Source organism: Bison bison, unplaced genomic scaffold (assembly GCF_000754665.1).
Source record: "Bison bison bison isolate TAMUID 2011002044 unplaced genomic scaffold, Bison_UMD1.0 scf7180017864472, whole genome shotgun sequence".
In the NCBI taxonomy this organism is placed as follows: Eukaryota; Metazoa; Chordata; class Mammalia; order Artiodactyla; family Bovidae; genus Bison; species Bison bison.
The window spans coordinates 4,074,846-4,087,736 of NW_011495033.1; the positions used below are offsets into that span (position 1 = coordinate 4,074,846).

Consider the following 12,891-nt stretch of genomic DNA (forward strand, 5'->3'; position numbering starts at 1 on the left):
TTTTTTTTCCCTCTGGCTGCACAAGGGAACTGGACAAGATGTTTGGAAATTTCCATCTAGGTGACCTTCCAGCCAGGAAGGGGTGTTGAGCTCCCAGCATGGATGAAGGACGTGGTAACATCCTTCCCCACCCCCACCTGACTTTGCCAGATAATGAAAACTCTGGAATTCATGAAGGCAGAGCTGGGGAAGGTAGGTTGGGAAGCAGAATGATCCAGAGTGCGGTCCGGTCCTGGACTCGGAAGGCCATGGCCGGCTCTGAACCTGTTCCTGTGAGCCTCACGTGTATGCGTCCTGCTGCAGGCTGCCATTTTGGGTGAGGGTCCAGCTTTCTGGGCCCTTAGCATGGGTCAGCCTGCCTCCCCTGGTCTGGAGGGACTGGTTTTTCCAGCTGGTGGAGGGGTCCGTGAGGAGTTGGCAGGGGCAGAGGGTTTTATGTAAATGCCCAGGGAGTGCTCTGGGAACCGGGAGGCTGGTTTTCTCTAAGACACGCAGGGACTGGCAGCTCCCAATTAGCCAGGCCAGGTGATGTCAGTGCTGCTTTCCTGGGTGGCTGCGCCCACTCCGACTGGCCTTGGCAGAGATTCCTGGCCATTACCTTCTCCCTTGGGTGGGAAGGGAGCCAAGGGGGCCGCCATCCAGGATAGATGCCAGGTCCCCTCCCAGCGTATTCCCCAACCTGGGGCCTGAACCACGTGTGGGGACCCAGTCCTGGAAAGTGCCATGAAAAACCAACCACACACTCTACAGCAAAACTTTAATGGGGCAGATATTTGAACCCTCCCCCCAAACCTGAGAGGCTGGGGAGAACTCAGTATGTTAGGCCGGTCCCAGAGACTGTTGCCATGACAACTGCTGGTAGGCTTTGCTGCCCAGGCGGCTCTAAGCCTGAGTTTCAATAAATAGAGGACAAAGGGGCCTGGTCGCCCACCAAGCTGGGGAGACAAAGAGCTGGAGTGCCAGACAGAGCAAGCTGTCATGCCTGTGACCTCACACGGGTACACGGTCAAGTGTACACACCTTGGATCATGTGCACACACACAATCCCCCCTTGCCAAACATCCTCACATGACACACCATCTTTACACACACACGCGTGTACATACACACACTTTCCTCAGACACACAGGACTGAGCTCACATGCCTCTTCCTTGCAGACACACAGGAGGTTAGATATACATGTGCCTTTCAAAGTTTGGCTTGGAGCCTGGTGTCCCCTCCCAGCTCACAAGAGTAGGAACGAGGTGGGTCTTTCTGGCTTGGGCCAGATTATCCCTCAGACTAGGGGCTAGATGTTGTGACATTTGCCTGGCTGACCCCACAGAGGCCTGTGGTGTTGGACTGGGCCCAGGAGGGGAAGCTGTGCAGGTCGAACATGGGGATGCTCCAGCTGTTGATGGCCAGTGTGATGACCAGAACCCCAATGATGTTGAGCATGAATCCCGCTCGGGCCTGGGGTGAGGAGAGCCAGTCTGAATGTGTGGGCGCTGAGCTGGGCCAGCACCTATCCCTTAGGTATTCACGGGTGCTTGGAGCTCTCTCACTAGCAAAACTCTCCCTGGGAAGTCCTCTTTGGAGTCTAACCTGCGGCACAAGGCGACGTCCCCACCACTGCCTCTACTCCAGTGCTGACGGGGAAGGGGCGCTCCCAGGGCCCTGAGTCCATCTCCCAGGTGTGGGTGCCTGGCCTCTCGGTGCCCCTACATTCCTCACTCCTTCTCTCCCTCTCAGTGGTCTAGGCCTGGCAGGGCCTGGAGACCCTCAAGTGGGGACCATGCCCTCCCCTCCCCCCCGTCACCCACCCCAGCGGGGTCCACTGTCAACTCCGAGGATCTCAGAGGCTTTAAGCTACTCGGTGGCCCATCAAGGTGGAAAGACAGGGCGGTGCGTGCTGAGGCATTTGAGACCCCTGCCACTCACCATGTCTGTCACTCTGAGGCCTCCGAATGAGAAGGCGATGGCGTTGGGCGGGGTGGCCACAGGGAGCATGAAGGCCAGGGAACTGGCAAGGGTGCAGGGGAGCATGACGTAGAGAGGGTGGATGCAGATGGCCTGGGACTGGAGGGGGAGACCGTGGGGCAGAGCAGGTCTCAGCTCCCCTCCCAGAGGGGAAGGCCTGACCCCCCATTCTCCTTCCCTCTCTGAGGGCCAAGCCCCACCTCCACCCCAATACACACTCTGGCCATGAGCCCACCACTTCTGCCAGAGGGCACTGGGTGACCTGGGAAGGGCCCCTTGACCTCTCTGGAGGGGATAAGTGTGCGGCCCTGCCCAGTGGGGCGTGGGAAGGGGAGGGACTCATAAAACGGATCTCAAAGGGGCTCAGGGTGCTGTCATCAAAGGCTGCGGGAACGCTCCTGGGGAAGCAGGGGCTAGGGACGCTCCAGGAAGCAATTTCACGCCGTCACCTCAGGAACGACCAGAACCGGAACTGGGCCAGGGATGTGGGGTGGGGCCACCAGTGAGCCCCGGCAGGATACTCCAGAGGCGACGTCACCAGGGATGGAGTGAGTCAGGGGCCAGAAGGCCTTGGGGCCCAAGGTTACTGAAGAGCCTGGGGAAGGGTGGAGGCTCGGGGGTCTTTTCTCAGAAGTGAGAGGAGGGAGGGGGCAGACGGTTGCTCTGACCCTGGCTGGGATGGGCAACAGGGCTCCCTGGAGGAGGTGTGTCTCCCGGTCCAAGCTCACCATGGAGGCCAGGATGGGCAGGAAGAGTGTGGTGGTGGCCACATTGCTGGTGCACTCCGTGAAGACGGCAATCAGGAGGCAGATGATAAAGGCGATGGCAGCAGGCGGCACACTCTCCAGTGGGGTCAGCTTATCCCCCAGCCACTTCGACAGGCCCGATTCCTGCAGGCAGAGGAGGGTGGTGGGTGAGAGGCTGGGCCACCTGGGGCTCCAGAGTCCCCGGCTGAGGCTCTGGGGAGGGTCCTGCTCTTGCCCACACCTCTCTAGAGTCTTCAGGGTCAAGGGCAGCTTGGGAGGGAATGAAGAGACCCAGCTGAAACCAAAGTCTCCCTCTCCTGCTTTTTTTAAAAATCAATTAATTAATTTTGGGTTGTGCTGGGTCTTTGTTGCTGCACGGACTTTTCTGTAGTCGCGGCAAGGGGTGGTACTCTCTACTTGAGGTGCGCGGGCTTCTCATTGCTGGTAGCTTCTCTTGTTGCGGAGCGCGGGCTCTGGGGCGCGTGGGCTTCAGTAGTACAGACTCAGCAGTTGTGGCACATGGGCTTAGTTGCTCCATGGCATTTGGGAGCTTCCCGGAGCAGGGATCGAACCCGTGTCTCCTGCATTGGCAGGTGGATTTTTTACCACTCAGCCACCAGAGAAGCCCCCTTTCTTCCTCTTGAAGGACAGTTGGATGTGGGAAGAAAGAGATGGGTAGCAAAGAGAAGGGGTCAAAGGGCTTTCTTGGGAAACGTGGGGCTTGGTGGGAGAAAAGACCTTTGGCCCCACTGACTCCTGTTCTCCCGACCTCTCTTCTGGGGGTCCCTGGCCAACTTTAGCCCTCTCCCAGCCCCCACCAGCCCAGCAGGTTGGGAAAGAAGGGACCTTGCTCCTGGCAAGGAGGGAGAGGGGGAAGGGCCCTGGTAGAAACTGGGAACAGGCTGGCAGGGGGACAGGGACAGTCACAGGGTCAGAAGAGCTCCTGTAATGCCAGACTGTAAATCCCAGGGAGCTGGGACTTTATTTTATACATCATCACCCACTTAGCACTCAACACCCATTACAGAGCTTGGCACAGTTACTGAGTGCTTGATGGTTGAACTAACCAATCCTTGACCCAGGAAAGCTCCTGTCTATGCAGTGAACGAGCTTAGCCAGAATCCCGAGGCCTAGGGGTGCAGGTTCATGATTCCCCTCTTAGTTGGAGGCTCTGCAGAATGATGACCCGGTCCCCAGAGCCTGGCTGGGTATGATCGTGGCACCCCCTGGTGGCTTCAGCCAACAAACTGCATCAACCCAGTGCCTTCCGTCCACTCCCTGGTGTTAAAGCTGAGGTGTTCTCTGTCCAGCAGGGGGTGAGGGAAGGGCCTGGGTGGTCCTGAGTACAGTCCCTGCTCACCAGAAAATCCTGCCTTCTCTTTGGCTTTGAGAACCCGACTGGGCAGAGCTCCCTGTGGCCCGTGTTTTCTCTCCCTCCCTTAGGGCTCTTACCTGTCTCTCCAGCTGCTGCAAAGGCTCTGCCCACCAGGGGGCTCCCATGTGGGGGGTCAGGGCTGCCCGGGATGGGAGAGAAGCAGGGCCCCTCTTTCCCTGTCACAGGGTCTCCCACCAACGAGGCTGCGGAGGGGATGGGGTCTCTCACCTCACTGCCCTTGGCCAGGGCAAAGCCACCACCCAGAAGGATCACGATATTCCAAGGCATTTTCTTTTTTACTATATCCCAGGTGAGGAGGGCAGGAGGGGCCTTCAGCTTCCCTGGGTTTCCTACTCCCCAAGCAGAAGAAGTTGGGTCACCAGGAGCCAACAGGCTTTCCCTCCCCTCCCCTCCCCCTGGGGGCTGTCCAAGCGGTCTTGATCAGAGCTTAATGCATGGAAGAGAGGGACCCTCAGTTCTGCCACATCTTGGCTTTGTCCCTGAGTCCCTGTGCCCTTGGCAAGTCAGCCCAGCTTCTCTGGGCTTTGTCTACTCCTGCCGAGTATGGTGGGAGTGGGCTGAGTGCCAGAAGGCAGGGTCTGCCCAGAGGCCCTTCCCTGCCCCAGGCCAGGTGCTTACCTGGTTTCTGAGTCAGCCCTGGGATCTTGGAGGGCACGATGAACATAATTACAGCAATTAAGATGGCTACTGTTCCATCGGATGTCATGCTGTGGGTGGGGCAGGGAGGGCAGGTTTAGAGGCTCAAGGCTACTTAGGGTCATGAGGGGGAGGGGGGCCTCCCTCCTGTTCTGAGTTGGGGGCCCTGCTTCCTTCCCTCCTCCCAGAAGTATTCCTCCTCCCCACAATCCTCACCTCTTCCCATTCTCATCAGAAAAAGCCAGGTTACCCCAGCCTGTGAAAAAGCCTGGTTCCCGAGTGAACCAGAGCACCACCAACAAGACAAAGAGGAAGGTGACAGCCTTTTCCGCGAAGTTTATGGGGCCCAGCAGCTTGTGCTCTCTCCGGATGACTTCGAAAGCTGCTCGCTCCTGATTCTTGCTCTGTTCCCCCAAGCCAAAGTTCTTCCGGAAGCTGCAGGTGGGGGTGGGGACAGCTTGTGAGGGCCCCCACACCAGGCAGGGGAGCAAGGGGCTCTGAGTGCCTGAGGTTTTGTTTCTTTTTGATTGTTGTTGTTTAGGCCTCAACAAGCTGCTTGTGGGATCTTAGTTCCCTGACCAGGGATTGACCTGGGCCACAGCAGTGAAAGCTCAAGTGTCAACCACTGGACCACCAGGGAACTCCCAGGAGTGCCTGTGTCTTAAAGGCTGAGACATGCAGAGGCCTCCTTAGGGTTACTACACTAAGACTTTGATGCCCCCAACATTCTGGAAGAAAAGCAGAAGACTCTGGTTTATAAACTCTATTCATAAAGAAGGCTGAGCACCGAAGAATTGATGCTTTCTAATTGTGGTGTTGAAGAAAACTCTTGAGAGTCTCTTGGCCTGCAAGATCAAACCAGTCAATCCTAAAGGAAATCAGCCCTAAATATTCATTGTGAGGACTGATGCTGAAGCTGAAGCTCCAATACTTTGGCTACCTGATGCCAAGAGCTGACTCATTGGAAAAGACCCTGATGCTGAGAAAGACTAAAGGCAGGAGGAGAAGGGGACAACAGAGGATGTGAAGGTTGAATGGCATCACCGACTCAATGGACATGAATGCAAGCTCTGGGAGATGGTGACAGACAGCTAAGCCCGGTGTGCTGCAGTCTGTGGGGTTGCAAAGAGTTGGACACGACTGAGTGACTGACAACTGGTTTGTCAGGGCTCTTATTTAGCAGAGGGGCTGGTAGGGGGTGGGGCTTCCCTGTACTTGGCCCTGCGCCATCTGTCTCACTGACCCCTCCATGCTTCCAGGAGTTTTCTTGTGCTGAGCTTTCCCTTGCTCAGAGTGAGAAGGCCCCAGAAGCCTGGACCCTGTGCTTCCTTCTGGCCCTGACTCATCACTCCTCTCCTCCAATAACTTTTCAAGAAATCCTCCCCTCCCTCTCCTACTGCTTCTGGGCGCCCTCTGCCAGCCTGAGCCCCACCCACACTGTCCAAAGAAGCACAGGGGTCTGCAGCCTGTTCCACATGCACTGGTTTAACTCACGTTGATGTTTAACTCTTTGCTTGGGCAAATCTCAACTCCCCTGCTGGACTGTGAGTTCCTTGGGGGCAAAAATCGTGTTTCACACATGTTTAAATCCTTTATGGTGCTTGGCACTGTGCTGGTCTCTTTGACTAACACTTTGCTTTGTATCAGCCCCAACCCCAACCCAATTTCCCTGCACCTGCTCAAGCAATGTTATAGCAACGATGCTTTAAAACTTTCAGTGACCACCCCCTGCCTGGGTAGGAAGGACAAATAACAACTTATATCACAGTAACACTCATACCACCACTCCTAGGTTGGACTCATAGCAGACATCATTAATAAATCCCAGACTCGATTCCTACTGAGCCCCAGCAAGGTCTCACGTGATTTTCAACTTGGAGCTCTAGTGACAAGGGCTGGAAGTCAGAATAAAACCTCCTTACTACTCTTGGCCTCAAGAACAAGGTGGCACATAAGATTCCCCCATAATCTCTCCCTGCCTTCTTCTCCAGATGTGTATCCTGATACTCCTTTTTTAAAAACAATTACATTTTTTCTTTTGCAATTAATGTTTTTTCTTTCGTGGTTAAAAAAGTATTTTTTGGCTGCATCCGGTCTTAGTTGCAGCATGTGGGCTTCCTTCTGGTTGTGGTGGCTAGGCTGCCCAGCAGCATGTGGGACCTCAGTTCCCTGACCAGGGACAGAACCTGTGTCCCCTACATTGGAAGGCAGATTCTTAACTACTGGACCACCAGGGAAGCCCCCTGATTCTCCTTTTTTTGCTCTTTATGTTTCAACCACACAGAACTGGAGTTTCCCCAAACCCGGCATGTTCTTTCTTGCCTCTTTGTACAAGCTATTCCTGCTGCTGAATGTCTTTACTTCATCTTCTACCTGGCTGACTTCTAACTCAGCAAGATTCAGTTCAGGTGTCACCTCTGCCAGGGGCCTTCTGGAGTCTCTGCTCTCCTGGGCTGTATTCCCACAGCACCTAGGCTTCTGTCTGTCACTGCCCCCACCTTGTCATCACCCCTTAGATGGTGAGCTCCAAGGACAAGGCCTGTGCCTAGCGCTTGCAGTGTTTTCAGGACCAGGCACACAGTAGGAGCACAAGCATCAGCACTTCTATAACTGACAAGCTCGTAGCGTGCACTCCTTCAGCACCTGCGAGAGGGCTGTGGGTCATTATGGAGTGGGACCTGGCCTGGGCACCAGAAGATCTGGTTTTCAGTCCCAGCACTGACATGTCTAGCTACGGACCATGGCCCGAACCTCAGTTTGCTTATCTAATAAATGGGATAATACTCTCCAATCATTCCCTCCAATGGGGGACCAAGGGCATAGAAGGGCCTCGGGAGGGAGAGGTTTGCTCACTGAGATGGTGATTATGTCCTTTCCCAAAAGGCTACCTGGGTACCCAGCTGGGCGCTCCCAACGGGTAAGGGCTGGCACCTGGGCATCTCTTCCCCTTTCTGCCACTTACTCGAATCCTAAGAAGAGGATCTGTAGCCACACCCAGGAAAGCAGCAGTAAGATGATCATGGCAGGGAAGGCAAAGCCGAACCAGGAGGCGAAGTTCACCACGTTGCCATTTCGGGGGAAGATCCTGAAGGGGAATAAGGGCTGCTGTGTGGCATTGCCTGGTGACAAGCCAGCTCCCTTTGTCCCCCAGTCAGAATGCAGACCCTCTCCCCCTCGATCACTCACGAGTTGACCTGGCCTTGCAGCACCAGGTTGGGGGTGGTGCCGGTCAGGGTGGCGATGCCCCCGATGCTGGCCGAGTAGCACACACACAGGCTCAGTCCCTGGCTGAAGCGGAGCTGCTCCTTGTTCTGCTGTGTCTTGGACTCCGAAGGAGTCGGTAGAGCAGGGCAATCCTGCTTGTTGTCTGGGAACAAGGGAGAGCTGGGGTCGGGAGTGGGTGCAGGGCCAGATTCGGGGAGCATGGCAGGGTCTCCATGGCCTCTGAGGTGCCTTGTCACTTAGCAGCCTAGACCCAGGCTGGGGGGAGGGCCGAGGCTGCCCCCAGGTCTGGAAGGACAGGCACTCCCTGGGGTCTCAGGATGGAGTGACCCTCGGATACCACCTGGCCCAACCCCTCTCAGGAGAGGGAAACTGAGACACAGAGAAGGGAAGAAGATTATCCAAGCTGCACAGGAAGAGTGGAGCCCGGACCCCTGACAGCCCACCCAGGCTCCTGCTCTCGGCCTGCCAGGGTCACCTAGCATCTCGGTTTGCCCAGGACTGAGGGAATTCCCAGCCTGTGGGACTTTTCATTTCAAAACCAGGAAAAATCTCAGCCCACCAGGACAAGCTGGTCACTGAACTTCTTGCTTCCCTCTTCTGTCCCAAAAGTTGCCAAGATATGGATTTCCCTGATGGTCCAGCGGTTAAGACTCTGTCCTCCAAAGCAGGGGGGGGGGGGTGGTGTAGGATCGATCCCCAGTCAGAGAACTAAGGTCCCACATGCCGTGGGGGTGTGGCCAAAAATTTTTAAAACAATCGGTGCTCAGATGACTCCTCCTATCATGAACATCATCTCAGACCTTCCCCAAGAGGGGTTTGGGACAGGGCCTGGCCTCACCTTTCTCATCAAGGTTGGTCTCTTCCTTCTGTTCCTGGAGTTCAAAGGCAGGGTTGTGCCTGCCCTCCTCAACATCCCTGTCTGTGGGCATCTTGTGCAGCTGCTCCAGAACGGCGTGGGCTATGGGCAGCATCATGGCGGTGGTGGCCGTGTTGCTGATCCACATGGACAAGAAGGCCGTAACCAACATGAAGCCCAGAATCAGCCTGGCGATGGACAGACCCACACACTGGTGTTCCAGCATTCCTGCAGGGGCTGGCGGCCCACAATGCCCACACCCCAGGCCCTCCCATCTTGGTCTGTGGGGACTCACAGGGCGGGCCGCACCCCGATGATGAGGAGCACGCGGAGGGCGATGCGTTTGTGCAGATTCCAGGTCTCCACGGCAAGGGCCACCATCATCCCCCCAATGAATAGGATGTTGGTGTCTTTCAGGTACTCAAGGCTGACCTGCGTGGGGACAGGGCTTACAGGGTGCTGACGCTGCTATTTCTGCCAACAGAAAGAGGTTGGTTCCCTGGGCTCTTGGACCCAAATGGAAATGGTCTTTGGATCCCCCATTGTTGCATATTAAGCAGTTTCCTCTCTTTCTGATTAACCCGTTCTCCCGTCAGCAATGACTGAGAGATCGTCCAACCTGAATCCTTCCATGCTTAAAACCACTGACTGGGAGAATTTAATGCTGTTTCAGAATCTAAAGTTGTGGTTCTCTGTGGTCCCTGGGTCAGCATCATCACTGGCCTGGAACGTGCTAGAAATGAAATGCTTAGACCCTGCCCCAGATCTATGAAATCAGAAACTCTGGGGTGGTGCCCAGCAAAATCTTTGTTTAACTGGCCCTGCAGGTGATCATGGTGCGTGCTCAAGTTTCAGAACCACCGAATTAGAAGGAGACAGACTCTTTGGCTGGCTATCAAGACCCCTTTCCCTCCCTAGCCTAGGCCTAATTGCTTCCACTTTGAATTAACTCTTGACACCAACTGTGCCCCTGGCATTTCTAGAATGCCTTCTTCCTGGTCTTCTAGCTGACTCCTCCCTCTGTGCTCCCCGACCTGCCAGGCAGAGGCAGGGACCCATCTTCCATGCGCTCTGCCTCTGATGAGGTTTCTTCCATCATCACCATCCTAGGGCAGACCCCTCCATCCTTGGGAGCATGTCCTCCTGTGAATGGGGAGGCTTACCGTGGAAGCAGTCATTATGCCCATCATGGGGAACATGATGACGGGGAGGAAGGCAGTGATGGCCAGCGGTAGCGCCTCGGTGCACCAGAGCAGCGCCATGAGGATGATGGTGTAGGCACAACAGGCTTCCTGCAGGCAGGAGGGGAATAGCAAGCTATTGGAGGGGGCAGGTCTGTATCTCAAAATCACATCACTTCCTGTCCCCAGAGGAAACAGACCATTTGCAACAGTGCAGGGAGACCCTGTAAAACTCACAGCCCTTGATTCCCAAACCCAAGTTCTCATTTAAAAATGGGGATAGGGACCTCCTTGGCAGTCCAGTGGTTAAGAATCTGCACTTCCCCTGCAGGGGGTACAGATTCAATCCCTGGTTAGGGAACTAAGATCCTTTGTGCCATGCAGTGTGCCCCCCCCAAAAAAAAAACTAAAAATGGAAATAGAAAGCAAAGCACTGACCACCTTGTATTTAGCCCTGGGGAGTCTAGACATTATAATCCATCTGTTGAATATAATCCTATCCCCTTGGGGATTGCAGGGCGCTTGGATGAGGAGTCTTAAATGAGATGGGGGGCTCATCTCAATGAAACCGGGGCCTGGGAATTGTGGAGCACCGCCTGGAGCTCTGACCTCCCCTCCTTTATCAAGAGTCTATAAGAATACATCTATTTGTATGACGCTTAAATAGTAATTGTTCCTTCTGCTAGCAGGTGAGTTCCATGAGAACAGAGTCAGTTTTGCAGCATCTGGATCCTCGGAGTTCAGAACCCAGGAGGCTTCAGAGCAAATCTTTTCTGAATGATTCACTAATCATCGAAAAGTTTTGGGAAAGCCAGGAGTCTCCTTCCAAGTGATCCTGGCATGACCACTGCATTGCACAACTCCAGGAGGTGTCATTCACATCTCTAGCATATGTGAGGGGCTTCCCTCACGGTCCAGCAGCTAAGACTCCAAGTTCCCAGTGCAGGGGGCCCAGGTGCTATCCCTGGTCGAGGAACTAGATTCCACATGCCAGAACCCAGAGTTCACATACTGCAACTTAGAGATCACAGGCCACAGCTGAAAGATCAGGACATGACAATAAAGACCCCGAACACGACAAATGAAGTTCCGGTGGGCTGCAACTAAGACCCAGAGCAGCCAAATGAGTAAATAAACATTAAAAAAAAAAAAAATAGAATATCTGAAAAGTTCCACCATCCCTGTGTTGTACGGAGAATTGTGGAGTAAACCCTGAGTCATGGCTTTGTGAGTCTTGGGGTACCAGAGGCCCCCCCTTTCCCTCAGGAAGCTCCCAAAGCTAGGAAGGCCTGACTTCAGGCCTGGTAGGGGACCTAGAGCAGGAAGTCGGCCAACCAAGACATCAGGGGCCCACCCACCTTTACGGGGCCTCTCTGCAGGCCAGGGGAGGGAGGGCAGGCAGGGGAATCATTAGCCAGAAGGAAGCCTCCAGGAGGGGTACTTGGATCCAAGCCTTCTCAGGGGCACCTGCTCACTCTTTGTTTGCCAAAGGAAGGGGCTGCCTGCTCGGACAAAGCGGCTGGGGGGCCCCTCCTCTCTTACCTGTCTCAGCTGCCCTGCCCCTCTTGCCCTCTCCACCTGGTATGGGCTGGGCTCCCCCCTTATACCTCAGGCCCTTAGTACCCTGAGGTTGGAAGGAAGGTCTCAGGGAGAGGAAGCTGCTGTTTACTGAGTAACTTCTAGGAGCTGGGCGTTTTCAAGTTTGTAGTTAGAGCCACTTTTGAACTGTGATGTTGGAAAAGACTCTTGAGAGCCCCTTGGACTGCAAGCAGATCAAACCAGTCCATCCTTAAAGAAATCAGTCCTCAATATTCATTGGAGGGACTGATGCTGAGGCTGAAGCTCCAGTATTTTGGGCACCTGATGGGAAGAGCCGACTCATTGAAAAGACCCTGATGCTGGAAAAGATAGAAGGCAGGAGGAGAAGGGGGTGACTGAGGATGAGATGGTTGGATGGCATCACTGACTCAAGGGACATGAGTCTGAGCAAGCTCCAGGAGATAGTGAAGGACAGGGAAGCCTGGCATGCTGCAGTCCATGGGGTTGCAGAGTCAGACACGACTGAGCGACTGAACAACAACAAGTTATAGCCACGGGTGGGTGTGGTGGTCTCATGTTATAGAGGACCTCCAGGGGGTATGTGGCTTGCTCATGGTCACAGAACCAGGGAGGGGCAGAGCCGGGTGGGAACCTAGGCAAGGTATCCAGGATTGCACAATTCCCAGAGCACTCCCTGTGGAGTCATATCAGTGGCAGGCCAGGGGGTGGTGTGACACGTAGCCTGCACACTAAGTATCTCTGATGCCAGGCTCACTTTTTTGTCCATGAAACGTCCACCACCTTTCTCCCCCGGACATAAACTCATTGGCACAGTGGGTGGGGAATGCCTTGATCCTTGAGCAGAGACTTACACCTCTTCCTCCCCTAGCTGGAGGTAGATTCTGCTGAAATCGCTGTTTCTTCAACCATTTTCTCAGTTACACTGATGTCATGGCCTGTTACCCATCCTCCCCCGCAGACTACGGGCAGGCCAGCTCCTCTGGACCCTAGTGTGGCCCCCACCCCCTAGAATTCTTTGGCCAGAGACGAGGAGGGGAGCTGGGGTGGATGATTCCACTGATTCAAGAAGATAGCTTTGTAAAAAACAACAGCATAGCTATCATTGAGGTCTCCTCCATGGACATCGTGCTCTCCATGCTTCAGGTTGTTCCAATTTCACATTTAGTTGCTCTGTGATTTAGAAATGACTATTGTTCTCCTTCAGAGAAGGCAATGGCACCCCACTCCAGTACTCTTGCCTGGAAAATCCCATGGATGGAGGAGCCTGGTAGGCTGCAGTCCATGGGGTCGCTAAGAGTTGGACACGACTGAGCGACTTCACTTTCACTTTT

The 12,891-nt window shown here is 54.7% G+C and overlaps 1 protein-coding gene across 1 annotated transcript in view; it reads right to left on the reverse strand.

The window, feature by feature from the left end:
* Window positions 1-740: 740 nt before the first annotated feature.
* Window positions 741-12,891, reverse strand: part of SLC13A2 (solute carrier family 13 (sodium-dependent dicarboxylate transporter), member 2) — a 24,244-nt gene continuing 12,093 nt past the window's right edge. Inside the window, exons 2-12 of the mRNA XM_010861421.1 lie at window positions 9,983-10,111; window positions 9,115-9,251; window positions 8,802-9,007; window positions 7,925-8,105; window positions 7,701-7,823; window positions 4,955-5,173; window positions 4,721-4,809; window positions 4,310-4,431; window positions 2,689-2,850; window positions 1,922-2,059; window positions 741-1,453 (exon numbers count right to left, since the gene is read on the reverse strand). Coding sequence (XP_010859723.1) covers window positions 1,283-1,453; window positions 1,922-2,059; window positions 2,689-2,850; window positions 4,310-4,431; window positions 4,721-4,809; window positions 4,955-5,173; window positions 7,701-7,823; window positions 7,925-8,105; window positions 8,802-9,007; window positions 9,115-9,251; window positions 9,983-10,111 — 1,677 coding nt within the window. The 3' untranslated portion in view covers window positions 741-1,282. The remainder of the gene's footprint in view (window positions 1,454-1,921; window positions 2,060-2,688; window positions 2,851-4,309; window positions 4,432-4,720; window positions 4,810-4,954; window positions 5,174-7,700; window positions 7,824-7,924; window positions 8,106-8,801; window positions 9,008-9,114; window positions 9,252-9,982; window positions 10,112-12,891) is intronic.